The sequence below is a fragment of the Vespula pensylvanica genome, chromosome 24 (genome assembly GCF_014466175.1).
Source record: "Vespula pensylvanica isolate Volc-1 chromosome 24, ASM1446617v1, whole genome shotgun sequence".
NCBI lineage: Eukaryota > Metazoa > Arthropoda > Insecta > Hymenoptera > Vespidae > Vespula > Vespula pensylvanica.
In genome coordinates, this window is record NC_057708.1 from 1,640,364 (window position 1) to 1,657,962 (window position 17,599).

Here is a 17,599-nt window from a genome sequence, read left to right on the forward strand (position 1 = left end):
AGCGAGAGAGAGAGAGAGAGAGAGAGAGAGAGAGAATGAGAGAGAGAGAGAGTCCAGTGACGGTGCAAGGGGAAGATGGCGGTAATCGCGGAAACGTCGGCCATTCTGACCGTAACAAGGCAGGAGGTTAGGTTAATGGTACAATCTTATTGAAACTCGTTTCATAAAGAAAATCATTTTTCATGAATATTGCAAAATCGACTTCTCCCATTTTACTTTTTTTTTATTTTTCCATAATCCTTGTTTTCATATGTTTATTTCGGTGAAAAATTAAAATAAATAGCAGGAAAAAGAAATATTGACGTGTAGGGATATCTAGAAAAACATTATACTATGTAATTAAGATGATGATCGCATAGTTTGTGGTATCTTTACTTATCGACTGACTAAGCGTACGTGTCTGTTTAAAAGTAGGCGAGTAAGCATGCAAGTGAAGAGGAGGAGGTGGAAGAGGTGGAAGGAGGAGGAGGAGGAGGAGGTGGAGCAGGGATGGAGGGGGGAAGGTATAATTTGTCGCATGTGAGGAGGAGCAAGTTTGATAGAAGTTACTTCATCTTCTATTTTTCTGCTTATTATTTTTATTTTGTATTCTTTTTTCTCCCCTAGTAAATTGCAACGCGATGTCTTGGAAATTATATTTGTTTGTTTGTTCATTTATTTATTTATTTATTTATTTATTCATTCATTTTTTATTTTTTTTTGTCTGCAAAAATATACTAAATTTCGTTTAACATATTTATGTAGAATGATTAATAATAAATCGATATGATCATATATAGTATATCAGTATCAGAATATCTAATCTACCGAGATTAGAATCTATCAAACGGAACGAAATTAAATAGGCCAAAGTCAACTGGAAGTTTCAACAAAAAAGTTTGAATAAAAAGATATTTTTTTAATGATTATTAAAGAGATTGATAAAGGAACTTTCATAACCATTTTATTCGAGTAGTTCGTATGGAAGGAGCGACGCAAAATTCAAAAAGAAAACAAATAGGAAATTAAAGAGAAAAGAAAAAAGAAGAAAAAAAGAAAATAAGATGTCGATCTCAATCGTGTTTTGCGTAAATCATAATATGCGAGAGGCGTGGAATTTAATCGAACTGGGCAAAGTCAAGAAAATGAGCTGTGAAGAAATTCACGGAAGTGGCGATGGCGAAAGGGGTCTTTAAAACTAATGCGGAGAGAAGAAGAAGAAAGGTTATACGTATTTGTGTTGATGTTGTTACTGCTGGCTGTGCTGTTGTGTTGCTGCTACTTATATGTGTGGTGGAGGTGTATATGTGTGTTAGTAAGGTGAACATAGGAAAGACAGTTAGGTAGATAGGTTAGGCATGCAGGCGAATGAGTAGCAAGGAAGCAAGCAAGTTTGAAAGCAAGACGAAAATGCGTGGTCGTATGTGTGTATATGTGTATATGTCCCTGGAACTTCCGGCTTATATTCATAATCTCTCTCTCTTTCTCTCTCTCTCTCTCTCTCTCCCGTACGTTGAAAACATCTTGATACAAAGCAGAGCGTGCGCGTAGAGTATCAGCAACAGTAACAGCAATAGTAGTAACAGCAACAGCAGCAGCAGCAGCAAGCGGTAGGCAGCATCGGCCTTATCGACTTTAGCTCGCGCGCAAAAACAAGTCCGCGAACCAGGTGAAGCATGTGCGCGAAGGTCTTAAGACTTCGTTTCACGAGGAGACTCCACCTTAAGACTTATAACAACAGGGTTTCTCAACTTAATAGTAATTGATCGTTGATTATAATTCATCGATCGAGCATCAAAAATTCTTACCGATTGTTAGGTTTTTTTTTTTACATAATTTGTTATTTTATATATTTTGTTGTTGTTGTAGTAATTATTCATTGTTATTTCATACATATACATGCACATACATTGTGTTCAGCGAGTATATATTTTATCATCTCTTAAATTTTTGCTACACGATGTGTAAATATATATATATATGTATATATATTTATTATTTTTTTTTCTTTAGATCAATAAAATGTATAGGTTAAGATTACCATCCGTACATTGAAAATCGAGAACCGCTGGAATTTACGAAATTACTTTTTTTTGCGGTCGGATTTCGAACTCGAGCCGACGGATCTGTAAAAAGCACGCCTACCTTCGCGCCATTCGTATATGACCAACTTCACGATTTTCTTCTCTCTCTCTCTCTCTCTCTCTCTCTCTCTTTCTCCCCTCTTGCACCATACTTCACGTCAGTCGTACACCAACCTCTTCTTTCATTCTTTCTCTTTCAAAAGCCTCGTAGCCTGCTTTAAAGCTAATATTTCCCAAAAGTTAAATAGCCTAAACTTTCCGTCGGATCATGGAGATCGATAATACAAAATTTCATCTAGATTGGAGGAAAATATAGTAAGAGTATTTGAGAAATTACAAATATGATAAAATATGGCTAATTATATTATTCATTATTATTACTCTAAGTAATGTTTCTATATTAGGTAGAGTATATTATATAGGATACTAGTATGATACTAAGTTGTACTACTAATATTCCAAAGAGAGAGAAAGTTACTTTTCTGTTACACTGTGTTAGTATTAATTAGTACTATACTATATAAATACACAAATATAAATACACAACTACAAATACAAATAATTTCTATGTGTGTATACTAACATCTTTTTTCTTTTTTTTTTTTTTTTAGCATAGTACAATGTTTTTATAGATACCTCAAAAAACTAGGTTATAAAGGGTTAAACGTATTATTCTCTTCAAAGTTTTACTTCCACTCTTTATTTTTAGAAAAGAAAAAAAAAATAATAACTTTCTAATAACTTTTTTAATCCATTCGAGTTCGTTTGCAATCTACTTACATGTAACTTGAAAATATGTTTCAATCTAACCTCGTAATTTTCTTCTTTTCGATTGGTTAGAATGATAATTCATGTTGAATTCTATTGGTGTAGACGTCTTATGTCTTTTCGATAGATCGAACTTTCATATTTATATCATTTATCTTTTCATTTTCCCATAAGTAAAATATATATATATATATATATATATATATATATATAATGTCCCAAAAAATTTGTGTTAGGAGCATATTGAAAGAAAATAGCTCCCAAATAATTCAGTATGATTAATTTTTTATCATTTAAGAAAAAAAAAGATACTTTCCCCCTTTTTTAAAATTGTTATTAAAAAGTTGTTTTATAATCTATGGAATTTTATCTATACGTTTTTGAAATATGGATAAATCTTTGGAACATCCTTTTCTCTCTGTCTGTCTGTCTGTTGTGTGTGTGTGTGTGTTTATATATAGATGACCCTTGGCGTATAAGTGTGTGTGCTATGTATACAGTGTGTATAGTATCAGAAATTGTCTACTTAATAATTAAAAAGGTTCGAACACTCCTATTTCGGCCATCTTTATTTCGGTCTTTCTCTTCCCTGTGACAAATTAATAATTTTTCACTTGACTTTATAAATATATATATATATATATATATATATATATATATATATATTCGCTGTTGACCCCAAAAACCAATTTTCTTCATATTCGTTTTAGTCCTTATCTTATTTTATAACTTTTATTCCACTTTTAGTAACTACGTGGTACGAAAATATAATTTATTCTTTTTTATTTTTTAATCCCATATAACCTAATTTTTTCACGTTTACAAAAGAAAGTAATATAATATAAAATTAATACTATAAGTATTAATACTGTTATAATATAGTACTATTTAGTATACTAAATTATATAAATATTAATACTGATAATATATATAATAATATACTATATAAAAATATCAATATTAATAATATTCCCTTTCTCTCTTTCTCTCTACATGAAAGTATTCAATATAATTAATAATAACAATAATAATAATAACAATAATAATTAAATCTTTAAATAGCATCTATAAAAAAAAATAATAATGAAAGAAGAATAAAAAAGAACAAAAAAAAAAAAGAAATACATTAATAACAGTCCAAATATATCTCAATAATTAGTTCTATAAAATCAACGAAATAATCTTATTAGATATTATTAGGTATCATGAAGAATTCGTTTTTATTGATGAAAAAGTTTCACTGAGTTTTCGAAGGTACAAAGTTTTCATTTCCTCTTTCACATTGATTCCAGAGGTCCCGTTTTATGTAAGCTGCATGGCCCGCGTTTGTATGCAACGTTACATAGAGAGGTCTATCGATCCTAACGCGTCTCCCTTATTTATCCCCCTTCTACTCTCTCTCTCTTTCTCTGTCTCTCTCTCTCTCTCTCTCTCTCTCTCTCTCTCTCTCTCTCTCTCTTTCTCTTTCTCTCTTTCTCTTTTTCGCTCTCGTTCTCTCGTTCTCTCGTCCTGCTTTGTAAACTATATATATATGTATATATATATATATATATATATATATGCGCTAGAGCGTACAGCTGTGTTTGAGTTTTCCTATTTTCATGTCCACGTTTCGCTTTCTTCTCAGTATCGATCAACCAAAGCCAACACGTCGACTAAGGAAGAACTCTCGTGGCTCTCGCATCGTTATGTTGTTACCATAAAATTTTCCCCCGTAAGAGTTGCGATCCAATTGAAAACTTATTTGATGCTCACATATCGCATTTCCTAACGCGATCGAACCGTAAACTCATCGTATATAACATTATTTATTACCCTACGAGAATTATGATTTCGTTTTCGAAAAAAAAAAAAAAAAGAAATATCGTATAATATTCTTGGCATTTTTTCTTCTTTCTTTCCTTTTTCTTTTTTTTCTTTTTTCAAATTTTATTGAAACTCACCCATCTCTCCACGTAAGAAGAAAGCCAATTCCAATTGAAAATTTCTTTTTATATCATTTTCTTTTTCGGCATCTTATGTTTATTTTGAGAGTTATGATTTAGACATTTGTTTGGTATTTTTTAAATTAGATTACTAGAACATTTTTCTCTTCTCTCCATAAAACGCAACTTAATTGAAAATATTTATATATGTTATTATTTGGTATGATAGTGTAGTTTTTTTTTTATAGTTTTTATGGTTATTATTTCTTTTGAAAATTGTGATTTCGTTGTTCATGTTGTTTCTACGTTTTACTTCACGTGATATGGCGTTTGTGTGTGTATTGTTAATAACATTTTGAAGATAAAATCAGTAATGTTTAGTCATATGTCGTGGAAATATTTAGCAGTTTTCTTAATCCTTGTCCTCTTAGGGATATGACCATAGCTCGATGGTCGTCGTGTCTTCTCTAGCTCGTTAGAAAAAGAAAGAATAGATACAGGAGCAGTAACGTATATCGAAGAGTAGTGGTGGGGGTTGCAGTAGAGGTGGGAGGGGGTCAGTGACCGTTACGTCATCAAGCAGCCATAGACTAAGAGAACCATCCGTTGACCGACCGCTAATTTTGATATAGTGTGTTGGATTCCGATATTACACACACGTATGTGCATACATGTGTATATATATATATATATTTATTTATACAAATATATATATATAAAATGTGCGTATGTTTTTAAAACAACATTTATATACACTTATGTATATATATATATATATATATATATATATATGTAATTTTTGTATAAATTTAAATACATAAAGGTTCTTTTTTATGGAAAAGAAAAAAAAAAACGTTTAGTTTTTCGATGACATAAGTTATGTTGACGAACATAAAATTATGAATTGTTTCGAATAATTCTAAGCAAGTCTATCTTTTTTCTTTTCTTTCTTTTTTTTTTTCTTTCTTTTTCTTTATGAAGTATTATTTCTTTTAATAGCAAATCGCTATTCATAATGTTCTCTTCTCTCTCTCTCTCTCTCTCTCTCGTTTTTTATATATCGTCACTTTTTCATCAGTCGACTTCTCAAGGTCAAAGTATGACTCACTTCCAGTAGTCCCGCGTTGATGGGTCAGTAATACGAAGAATGTTATGCGTTGCATCTGTCGCGTCCGAATTTATCTCATATACCGGACGTCTCTTTTAAAACTTCTTCGTAGTTATATGTTTCTCTTTCTCTCTCTCTCTCTCTTTCTCCTTCTCTCCTTCTCTCTCTTTCTCTCTAACACAATCGAATAAATATCTATAATAATCTCTCTATGAATAATTATACTAGTATATGAATCATAGAGAAAACATATGTATATGATTAATGTGTGTGTGCACGTGTGTGTGTAAGTTTATATAAATGTTAGTTTGAGGAGAGAGAGAGAGAGAGAGAAAGACAAATTTTATCTATATATATATATGTATATATATATATACTCTATATATATATTATAAATGCCACAGTGTTTATATAAACTCGTTTAAATATATTCTCATTAAATGAATATCTGTCTCTCTCGAGAACGCAGCTGGTTAGAACAGAGAAGCGCATTCACCCTATCGTCGTCGACAAGAATATAATAGTGTAGTAGTAAAATACTTGCTGTGTGTGTGCGTCCCTCTCTTATACGGACGCATGCGCAGTAAGAAGATTGCGTAGAGCGGCTGCGCGTTCGTCGCTTCATACGGAGCATGCGCAGAATTATATCCTCCGCCTGGCCACGTGCTGTTATACGGCGTCCATCATCATTTGCGATACCATGAGTGGGAACCAATAGAAACGCTCTATCATGAATCGTCATCCCGTCGGAAATTCTGATTGGTTCTTTACTTCTTCTATTTGACGACGAGAACGACGACGACGATTTATAACTGAATCTTTTCTTGAAATACATATATATATGTATTATATTTCTCTCTCATACATAATGCTCTTCTAGCCTGTGTTTCTTTTATATATATATATATATGTTCCTTAGATATAAGAGAGTATAATGTACATATGTGTTTCTTATATATAAGTGGATTATATATATATATATATGATATGTATATGTGAGTAATTAGTATATATATGTATGTATGAAATTGGTACGTACACACAACGCGCGCTCGTATATATATATGTATAAAAATTGTGATTTAGTATGACAATAATTATTCTCATTTTTTGCATACGTATTAAAAATATGTATATATATCTCGTTTCGACTCGTATCTTTTGATTATTTTTTTTCTTCTGGCGAAGATGATCGCAGTCTCCAATCGTTATTCAGCCTTGAGCGTTTCTGATATATAGGGTAAAAAATGAAGCTAGTGACGTGTTAATTATTACGATAGAAGAAAAAAAAACAAGTACGTCTCTTTTATGGTTAGAAAGTCGTCCTGTGGGTCGTTGATTGGTCGATATATTTATCAATGAGGAAGTTCGAATATACGTGAAAGGTGTCCTTCGTTAATCAGGTGATTTGATTTGTTTCTCTCTTTATTTTTTTTCGAATAACTGCAATTCGAAACGATTATTTGTAAATTTTGGAGATGTAGAAAAGGAGATAAGTATTTTCTTTTGCAAAATGTCTATTGTCTGTTAGTAATTTGATTGATCGTATGTATGTTGGCAACTGGATTTCATAGTTTTTGATTTGTACAGCAAGTTCAGAGTTTTATCGAGTTAATTCAACGGTGGCATCGCTGGCTATCGTGCTTGTATCAATGTTGTGTAACATAAGGGAAACGTGTTAGGGATCTATATATTAGATTATGATGTTTCCTTAAAATGTTGTCTGTAAGATTTAATTCTATTTCCTATTTTGAAATCGAGTATTCCTTACAACGTTCTTCTTTATCCTATTAAAACTAATTAACACATTTCGATGATCTCGGACATTGACTAAATCATTTCGAAACATTAATCATTACTTTAATCCATAAAAGATAACAAAAAATAAATAAATAAATAAAAAGAAAAAAGAGAGAATTCTAACGAAGAACCTTCACTCGTAGGCCGACGCAGAATTACGTGAACATCAAGAGCAGCAGTAGTCCAGTATCACCGAGGACGGCCGGTGCAGGAACAACGTATGTCCAAGGCGGTGCAGCAGCAGCATCGTCGGCGGCTGCTGCAACGGGAGGAAGCGGTGCCACGAGCTCGGCTGCGGCGTCAGGTCCATCGAATAGCAGCAATAACAGCGGCGGCGTTGGCGTCGGCGTTGGTGTCGGTGGCGTCGGCGTCGGCGTCGGCGGCGTCGGCGTTGGCAGCGTCGGCGTCGGCGTCGTTAACGTTGGCGGTGGTGGTGGTGGCGGCGGTGGTGGCAGCACCGTCAGCGCCGGAGTGGGAGGAGTGAGCGTGGTAGCGCCGCCTGTGGTAGGAAGTGGAAACAACGGGAATGGCGGCAACTGTACGGGTGGTGGTGGAGGAGGAGGTGCTGGAGGTGGTGGTGTTGTTAACAGCAACAACAACGGTGGAAATGTCAGTGGTGGCGGGAGTGGTGGATCAGGGTCCAGCGGAAATCCAAATGGTAGTGGTGGAGGTGGCGGCGTTGGCGGTGGCGGTGGCGGTGGCGGTGGCGGTACTGGTGGTGGTGGTGGCGGCGGCGGTGGCGGCGGTGGCGGTGCACCGATCGGTTACGTCGCTGTACCAATACCAGGTGGTTTACGATACATCCATCCTTATCCACAAACTTCATCGACGGTATCATCTGGCTCGGTAGCATCATCGTTTTCAGCAGCCGTAGCTGCGGTGGTCGCTAACTCGAGCCCAGCAGTAGCTGCCACGGTCACTGTTGCCGCCGCGGCTGCTATCGCTGCCGGATCTGTACCGCCCACCTCTGTACCCGCCACTGCATCTCCCGCTAGCATCAGTCAAACACCACCGCCTCCTACGGGAACCGGATATGTTTCCAGGGACGCCTATCGCGGCGCCACTATAAACGTAGGTATCTTCGGCGTCGATCCCTTATTTCGTCGAATTTCCCATATTTTTTTCTTCGAAGAAAAAAGAACCTCTCTTTCTCTCTCTTTTTGTCCATCTATATACATTCGTGTATACAAATACGTAAACACTCGTATTTTGTTCTTTCCAATCTTCTCATCTCGATGGAAAGTCCTGCCTCGCAAAGTTTGATCCTAGCACGAGTTTAAAAAAGGCGGGCTTTTCTACAGGTTTGCGCGCCAATTTTCATATTCCTTTCTTTACCGCACGTTGGAGAACGACTTTCAATTGTTTTTTTAGAAACTTTTCTCAACAATGTTAGACCAATCTTACGCGAATCATGATACATATATATATATATATATATATATATATATATATATATATATTAACGTAAAGCATATGGAAGGTTTTCTGTCCACATATACACGTGATAATATCATTTATTTCCAATCTTCAATTCTTTAAAAACATTTAGAGAACGTTGAACCGTATTTACAGAGAAACGAGTTTTTTTTTTTTTTCTTTTTTATTCGATCGAGGTCGGAGTACTATCAAGTAGCCGCAGTTATTATTTGATCATACCACTTATCTTATAATGGTTATATATAGATAGTATCATAAGAGAAAAAAAAAAAAAGAAAGCAAAACAAAATAAAATAAAACAAAACAAAAAAGAGGAAAGAAAATTGATTATGATCTCTTATTCCGATCGGCGTCACCCGATGGTGCGTTTATGGTTGGTCAAAATAACGGCGACACGAGACATTGTAGATACGCACACGTACGCAACTATTAAAGTATAGTTAGATTCTTGGATGTACGCGTAAACGTACTCGTACACCACAGTTATGGTCCTGTCCTTGACTTTCACCGAGCGTGGGTCTCCTTCTCTCTATCTCTCTATCTATTTTTTCTCCTTCTCCTTCTCATTGACAATTCAGTCAGTTCTTCCATGCAACTGTTTGATATCCTCCAAATGAAAGAACGCTTGAAAACGATCCTCTATCGAGAAAATTAACCGTTAGAAATTTTTCTGACGTATCGCTTGTTGTTACGAGAATTTATTCTTTGTTAGCCGTTGTATAAACATCGTTGATCGAATTTTTCAAGTTTACCGATCAGTATGAGTCATCGGGGAATTTATTGATATATTATCTATGTTATATAAGTATATAGAGGTGAGGGAATTCCATGAAAAATTTTTGGTGATACTTGTTTGTAAAGAAAAAAGAAAGTCAACAGAATAGTCTTGATTAACTGTATGAACATTGTTAATTGGATATTTCAAGTTTATTGATCGGTATGAGTCATCGGGATATTTATTGATAGATATTACATACACGGCTAAGGTTTTCCGAGGTAACAAATAAGTTGTGCGTTGAAAGTATCTTGAAAAATCTTGATGGAACATGAGGTGTGTGTAGGCGAGTGAAAGTTGCATTGGTCTAGTCGTACAGTGTCTATATCTCTATGAAATGTATATGTATGTATCTACGTCTACTTTTATAGGATGGAGGAATTTAATAGTTTTCATCATTTCTTAACATCATGTAAGGTCACTTGTATCGTTCGTATTGTGCTATATTCTAAAGAACTGTATATCCTGATTTTTTATATAAGGAAATGACACATAAATTATATTAATAATTTATAAATGTATCAAACAATATGCTATGTTATATCATTTTACTATTATTAACTGGCAATTTCTATGAGATATAACTGCTATCGAAGGTAACAACTTTGTTAGGATGACCTTTGTTAGAATCATAGAAATAAATAGTGATTCGCAGAAAGAATAGACAAGTTATAATAATCGTCGATTTTCTTAACTTAGGGAAGGACACGCGACACACATCATTCGTAGGTATAATCGGCAATGTGCCCTCTTGAACGGGGTCATCGATTTTCTTGAAATAGTTATGCAGACTGAAAGGATATCTAGAGAGAGAGAGAAAGAAAGAGAAAGAGAAAGAGAAGAGATACAGATACAATAGATAAAAGGAGAACATCACAAATTCACAAAAATAGCAAAGATAACGTGATGATTGATTTAAATAGGTATATTTATACGAAGATTGTTCTATGAGAACATGAATGAATAATACTTACAATCAATAGTTTAAAGTAGTCATTCACAAAATAACAACAAAAACAACAACAGCAACAACAAAAAATTGCTATTTAAATTCTGGTCCAAGTCATCGGAAAGAAATTTGTTCTCAAATCCTATACAGTATCGTTTACAATAATTTAAAAAAAAATCTTGCATGAAACAAAAAGAAACGAAATAAATAAATAAATAAATAAATAAATAAATAAATAAATAAATATATATATATATATATATGAATAAAAGAAAGAAGAAGACTAGAAAGAATATGGATTTTAAAAAGTAAATATATTTTTCAGGTGAACGAGAGGATTGCTACAAGCGTGAGCAGTAGTCCATTATCACAAGTTGGAATCGGTGTTGGTGTAGTTGCTGCCGAATATGGAGCCGCGGGTGGTAGTATAAATAGCGGTATGGGAAGTGGTAGAGGAGAAAGACCGAGGATGTCCCTGTTGTCATCGGCATCGGTTGCACCCGCACCATCGCCAACTGCGGCATCGGATTATCAGCACATGCCAGGTGCGAGGAATCCAAGAGTAGGCCTTATACCTGTCCAATCGGATCAGTATTGTAGCCGTACTGCCGTTGAGATGGCAACGTTACAAGAGGCGCCGCCATTTAAAAAGATACGCCTTGGCCCACCAACACAGGTTCAGATACAATCGCAATCACAGTCACGATGTCAGAGTCTTCCACCGGCTGATGCTTGCATCAAACAAGAACATGTAGTACCCTTGCAACAACCATTAAGGATAGACACTAGGGTGGGTGTTTAATATTTTTAATAATTAAATAATTAATTTCTGGGTTTTCTTTCTTTTTTTTTTTTTTTTTTTTTTTTTTTTGTGGAAAAAGATGGTGAGATACACCAGTGAGATTTTATGTAAATTAGTTAATTAATTTGTCGATGGTTTATTATATGAGATCTTGTTGTCAGGGGCAGCCTGCCACAGGTGCTTATACACCTCAAACAGAGGCAATCTCACCAACGCTTCCAGAGCCCAATACGCAAGAAGATGCACAGTTCCGAAGTACCAAGGACGATCTTTTACAGCAGATCGGTAAAGTCGATAGGGAGATTGCCAAGAGGGAATCTCAGATCAGTAAGCTTCGGAAAAAGCTTAAGGAATTGGAGGAAACGGCGAATAAACCTTTGGAGGCCAGTGGTCTTAAGCGGCAAATCGAAGAACAGTCGCAACAACCAAAGCATCAGTCATTGGCGCAAAAAATTTATGCGGAGAATAGAGTAAGAAAATAATTCGTCGATATACATTTTTTTCTTTTTCTTTCTTTCTTTTTTTTTCTTTTTCTTTTTTTTTTTTAATGTCCAAAATTCTCAAACGATTCGCGACTCGTTACAAGCTGATTTTCCTTTCTTTTCTTTTTTTTCTCAGATTGTAAAACTTTTAAGAGACTAATTAAAAGATCTGAAGAACTAAAAGATCATTTATCAAAAATAGTAATTAATTTTTTTCAATTGCCTACGAACTTTTGGCACAGAGTAAACTTTTTTCTTCTTTATTAATAGCTGTTTTCAAATGTTACATATGTATATATATATATATATATATATATATATATAGATATATATTATGCTGATAATTAATGTAATGCTTATAATTGGATATAAATATTTATAGACCTTATTATAATTGAACATAAATATTTATAGACGTAATTATAATTGGACATAAATATTTATAGACATAATTATAATTGAACATAACACATACGCACAGAGAGAGAGAGAGAGAGAGAGAGAGAGAGAGAGAGAGAGAGAGAGACATGCAACTAACGTATTTAAAATCATACATATAATTAGACGTATTCAAATGTTATATGTAACATGTTATATTTAATATTACAGAGAAAAGCGGAAGAAGCGCATAGACTTTTAGAAAGATTGGGTCCTAAGGTGGAGCTGCCATTATATAATCAGCCATCGGATACTAGTGTATATCAAGAAAATCGTACGAGGCATCAAACGTGTATGAGAGCGAAATTAATAGCAAGATTACGAAGGGAGCATGCCGAGAGAGCGTCTCTTCACAGGCAGCAGTCTCAATCTTATGCGATTCTCGTTCAGGAATGGCATCGTAAGGTTGAACGGTTAGAAGCAACTCAAAAAAGAAAATCGAAAGAAGCGAAGAACCGTGAATTTTTCGAAAAGGTATTCCCTGAATTGAGAAAGCAAAGAGAAGACAAGGAACGTTTCAACAGGGTTGGCGCTCGTATTAAGAGCGAAGCTGATCTTGAAGAAATAATGGATGGTCTTCAAGAGCAAGAGGTATTATTATTATTATTATTGTTATTATTATTATTTTGGATCTTCTATTTCATATTACATAATAACATAATGATAGCTATATACATAGGATTTAATATAAAATTTAATAGCACTTTAAAAGTTATCCTTGATTGCATAAAAAGACTCTACATATATATATATATATATATATATATATATATATATATGATATTACTTTTCAACTGCATAAGAGAAGATATTTGTTTCAAACGAAGTATTTTTATGAATCAATGTATAAGCTATTTTCGTAAATTTATAATTTCAATTATTATAATAAATTTCATCAAAGAAGTTTATGGAAAAAGAAGATACAATTGTTGTTTTCTTATTTTTCTTTTCTTTTTTTTTTTTTTTTTTTTTGGAAAAGATTTGATATTGGCGCTACACTGTCGGTAACTTACCGACGAGTTTCAACAATTGTGCCATCTGTTGAAACGATAATGTAATTGTCTTTCTTACTCTATTCATTGATCTTCTTCTCTCTTTTTCTTTTCCTTTCTTTTTTTCTCTTTTCTTTTTTATTATAAATCTGATATCATTAATAATATTAATTTTGAAATAATATTACAGATGGAAGACAAGAAGATGCGTTCGTACGCGGTCATACCACCTCTACTTTTGGATACTAAACAACGAAGGATCGCATTTCAAAATCGTAATGGTTTACTCCAATTAGAAGAATTGGAAGCTTTACATAGTGAAAGAAAATTGATAAACGTTTGGAGTTCGGTAGAGCATGAACTGTTCAAAGAAAAGTACTTGCAGCATCCGAAAAATTTCGGTGCGATAGCTCAGTCTTTAGAACACAAGTCCGTTCCAGATTGTGTACATCACTACTACCTCACTAAGAAAGCTGAAAATTATAAACGGTTGCTACGGAGATCTAGACAAAGGACACGTAGTTCCCGTAACAATCCTAATAATAAGGTACATATTTATTTATTCGATCTATTTTGTATTATATATATATATGTATGTATGTATGTATGTATGTATGTATGTATGTATGTATGTATGTATGTATGTATGTATCTGTATTTTTATTTTTAATTTAAAAAATTTTTAACAAAATTCTTTTTTTCTGCTTTATTTTTTAACAGACGAGTAATATCAATGGAGTCTTTATTTTTAATCTTCCAAATAAAATCAATATCAATAGCTTTTTATTTCTTATTATTTTTATTATTTTCATTTCCGTTGACAATCTTAGATACAATCTCACACGATATTAATTATCTCCTTTCTTTCTTTTCTCTTATATTACAAGTTATTATATACTATCGTATTACAAGTTAATAATAATATGATTATCCGTTTTTAATAAAGAAGATATAAAATCACATACACGGATACACGCACAGAGTTACACGTATAGATATTAATAACGTATTAATTAATTAAACCGTCTATTTTAATAATTAATTAATTTCTTAATTCGTTCATTATACAGTAACGAATTAATTCTTTGAATATTCCTATCATACGTTTCAGGTTAATAATAGTAATTCTACTATTGGACCTATCGACATATTGACAACGGGAGTTACCACAAGGCTGCAACGTGAGCAGCAACAAAAGACGCAGGAAAATCCTCAGAATAATAATACGACAGCAGCGGCTACGACGACTACGACGACGACGACGACAACAACAACAACAACGTCTACGACAACAACGACGACGACGTCATCTTCGACGTCGAGTATATCGACTGGTACAACGACGTCGTCGTCGTCGTCGACGAATACGTCGTCGTCGTCGTCGTCATCGTCGTCGGCATCGTCGTCGACGGCGGTAACGACAACGGCGACAGCAACGGTGGCGACGACAACGTCGACGACGACGACGACAGGTGCGGGTCAAAGTTCAGTGACCTTGAGTACGAATATGTCTACCGATTCTATCGCGACAGTAACGACAACGTTAACCACTGCAACGACGACGACGACTTCGACAGCGACGACGTCAACGACCACTTCGTTAAATTCAATCCTTATGTCGATCTTCTCATCCTCGTCATCATCGACGACATCGACCAGTACAAAGGATACAAAAGAGATCGGCAAAGAGAACAAAGAGAACAAAGGAGGGGATAACAAAGATTCCCATGTCGTTAAAATGGAAATAAAAGAAGAATCACAGTCTAGTTCGGAAACGCCATCGAATAAGGATGTCAAAGTCATGTATGTATCATTAATATTTCATTTATTCTTATTATCTTTCTCGATCACATATTATTCCGGTAGATTATTGTTAGCCCCCTTGTAACGAAATTTTCGTCGTGTTTAAAAATAAAATAATGAAAAAGGAAAAGAGAAAAGAGAAAGAAATTGTGTTCAATTATGGTATTATGGTGTATAGTATAATTATAATAATATATTACTTGCAGTATAGTATTTATAATTATACCAGTATATTATTCTTGTGGTATAGTATAATTATATATTATTATTACTTATATTATAATATAACTTATATCAATAATCAAATTATTTTATGCATTATATTAAACCTATCTCTCTCTCTCTCTCTCTCTCTCTCTCTCTCTCTCTCTCTCTCTCTCACTCTCTCTTTGTTTTATATTTTAAGTAATGTGAAAAATAACTTCGATTATCAAACTTGCAAAAAAAAAAAATACATATCTTACAAAAAGTATATATAAATAAATATAAGTATATATAACTTAAAATTTACATTTTCGTTACAGAGGGTTAATATATATATATATATATATATACACACACACATATATAAAAAAAAATATCACCATTGAATTATTCGACATACACGATATTTGAGAGATATGCTATCTGATATCGTTTATTTTTCTTTTTCTTTCTTTCTTTTTTTTCTTTTTTTTTTTTAAACATGGATCACGAGATTCTGTAAAATTCGCAAGAAAAAAGAATATCCTGGACGATCTATTTTTCAATCCGTATTGCTCCAACCGATTTTGATTTCTATAAAAGCTGGATGGCCTGATTGAATGAGCCGTTTCCATTGGGTGAAAGATATTCAATGTGCAAACAAAGCTCGATATTCCCTAGAATTCATTCCCCCACTCTTCTTCCTCATCCCATCCCCCTCAACATCCATTCCATCCTCCTCATCATGGGAATCACTCAGATTTTGATATATATATATATATATATATATATATATCTTTCTCTCTCTCTTTCTCTATCTCTCTTTTCCTCGTTCGAATGATGATACTAAAAAATGCTTTCGTTTTTCTCAGCTTGTACATTTAACGTTAAATAACATACACGCATAAAAGCTTGTTTTAATATAACTCGATCTTCTTCAACTTATTGCATGAATATTGTATCGCAAAGTGATGACGGAATTGAAGAGTGAGTTATAGATAGCAATGTTAATAATATTCAGTCGAAGAAACGAATCTACATTATGGAAGTTGAATGGTGGTAGTGGTAGTGATGGTGGTGGGTGGTGGTGATGGTGGTGGTAGGGATGGTAGGGATTTGAAGAGTATAGGGATAACTGGGTAGTGAGAGGGATGATCGGGGATAGGGGTAAAAGGTAAAAGGAGTAGGGAGTAGTTACGTGGGTTTGAGTGAAACTGGATAATAGTAGAGAGGAGTGGGACGATAGATTTAAGTGGGTGAGGAGGGGTAGTTAAGGGGGGAAAAGGAGAGAACAGTTATTAGCAGATTGTAATGCTAATCAATGGTTACTGGTTAGTGGATTATATTTACTCAGTCAGTCATCGCCATAATTGAATTGATCGTATTAGAAATTTCATATCTCACAGATCACGGTGAACATTGAAAGGATAATATTTCAAAAGGGATCATAATAATTGATTCATTTGTCTATCTTTTAAGTGTGTTCAAATAAACAGGGTATTTGACATTTAATTAGGAAGATATCAATAGTATCTTTTTGTTAGGATAAATTGTAAATACAAATTTGTGACAAGTATCTCTTCCCTCGTCTACTTGAAGAAAAATTATTGAAAGGATAGATGAAGGGAGGGAGGGGTATGAGGGAGGTAAAAATTATTATCATTATCTTTAGCGTTGGTCTGTACGATAATGCGCGAGTTGTTCTTCCCCTTTTTCTTTTGATTAATTTTTTTTTTCTTTTTTTAATTATTATTTTTTTTTTTTGTATTTGTTTACAGAATGGAAGGTAAAAACACGTTGTCGTCGTCGTCATCGTCCTCGTTAAACGTCAACACCGCTAATGTACCTGGCATGCAGACCGAATTCAAAGATACGGGTAAAAAGAAAACGAGTTGTAGTAGAGAGACCACCGGTGGTAGCGGTGGTGGTGGTAATAACGCGGCAGCTACTAGTAGGATTAAGGATAAAAAGAAGGAGAATCATGCCACCCCAATGGAGACTAGTGACGAAGAAGCACAATCCATTGATACTATTGGTGAGTACATTAATAGCATGCATTTTTATATGCATTTAT

General features: G+C 33.9%; 1 protein-coding gene across 5 annotated transcripts in view; it reads left to right on the forward strand.

Annotated features, from left to right (window-relative positions):
- The window catches only part of LOC122636981, a 49,695-nt gene that overhangs the window by 8,632 nt on the left and 23,464 nt on the right, over window positions 1-17,599 (forward strand). For all 5 annotated transcript variants that reach the window (XM_043828738.1, XM_043828741.1, XM_043828739.1 and 2 more), the window contains 7 exons: window positions 7,808-8,735; window positions 11,151-11,615; window positions 11,795-12,097; window positions 12,719-13,138; window positions 13,730-14,086; window positions 14,651-15,342; window positions 17,304-17,560. In XM_043828738.1, the coding sequence (XP_043684673.1) occupies window positions 7,808-8,735; window positions 11,151-11,615; window positions 11,795-12,097; window positions 12,719-13,138; window positions 13,730-14,086; window positions 14,651-15,342; window positions 17,304-17,560 (3,422 nt within the window). The remainder of the gene's footprint in view (window positions 1-7,807; window positions 8,736-11,150; window positions 11,616-11,794; window positions 12,098-12,718; window positions 13,139-13,729; window positions 14,087-14,650; window positions 15,343-17,303; window positions 17,561-17,599) is intronic.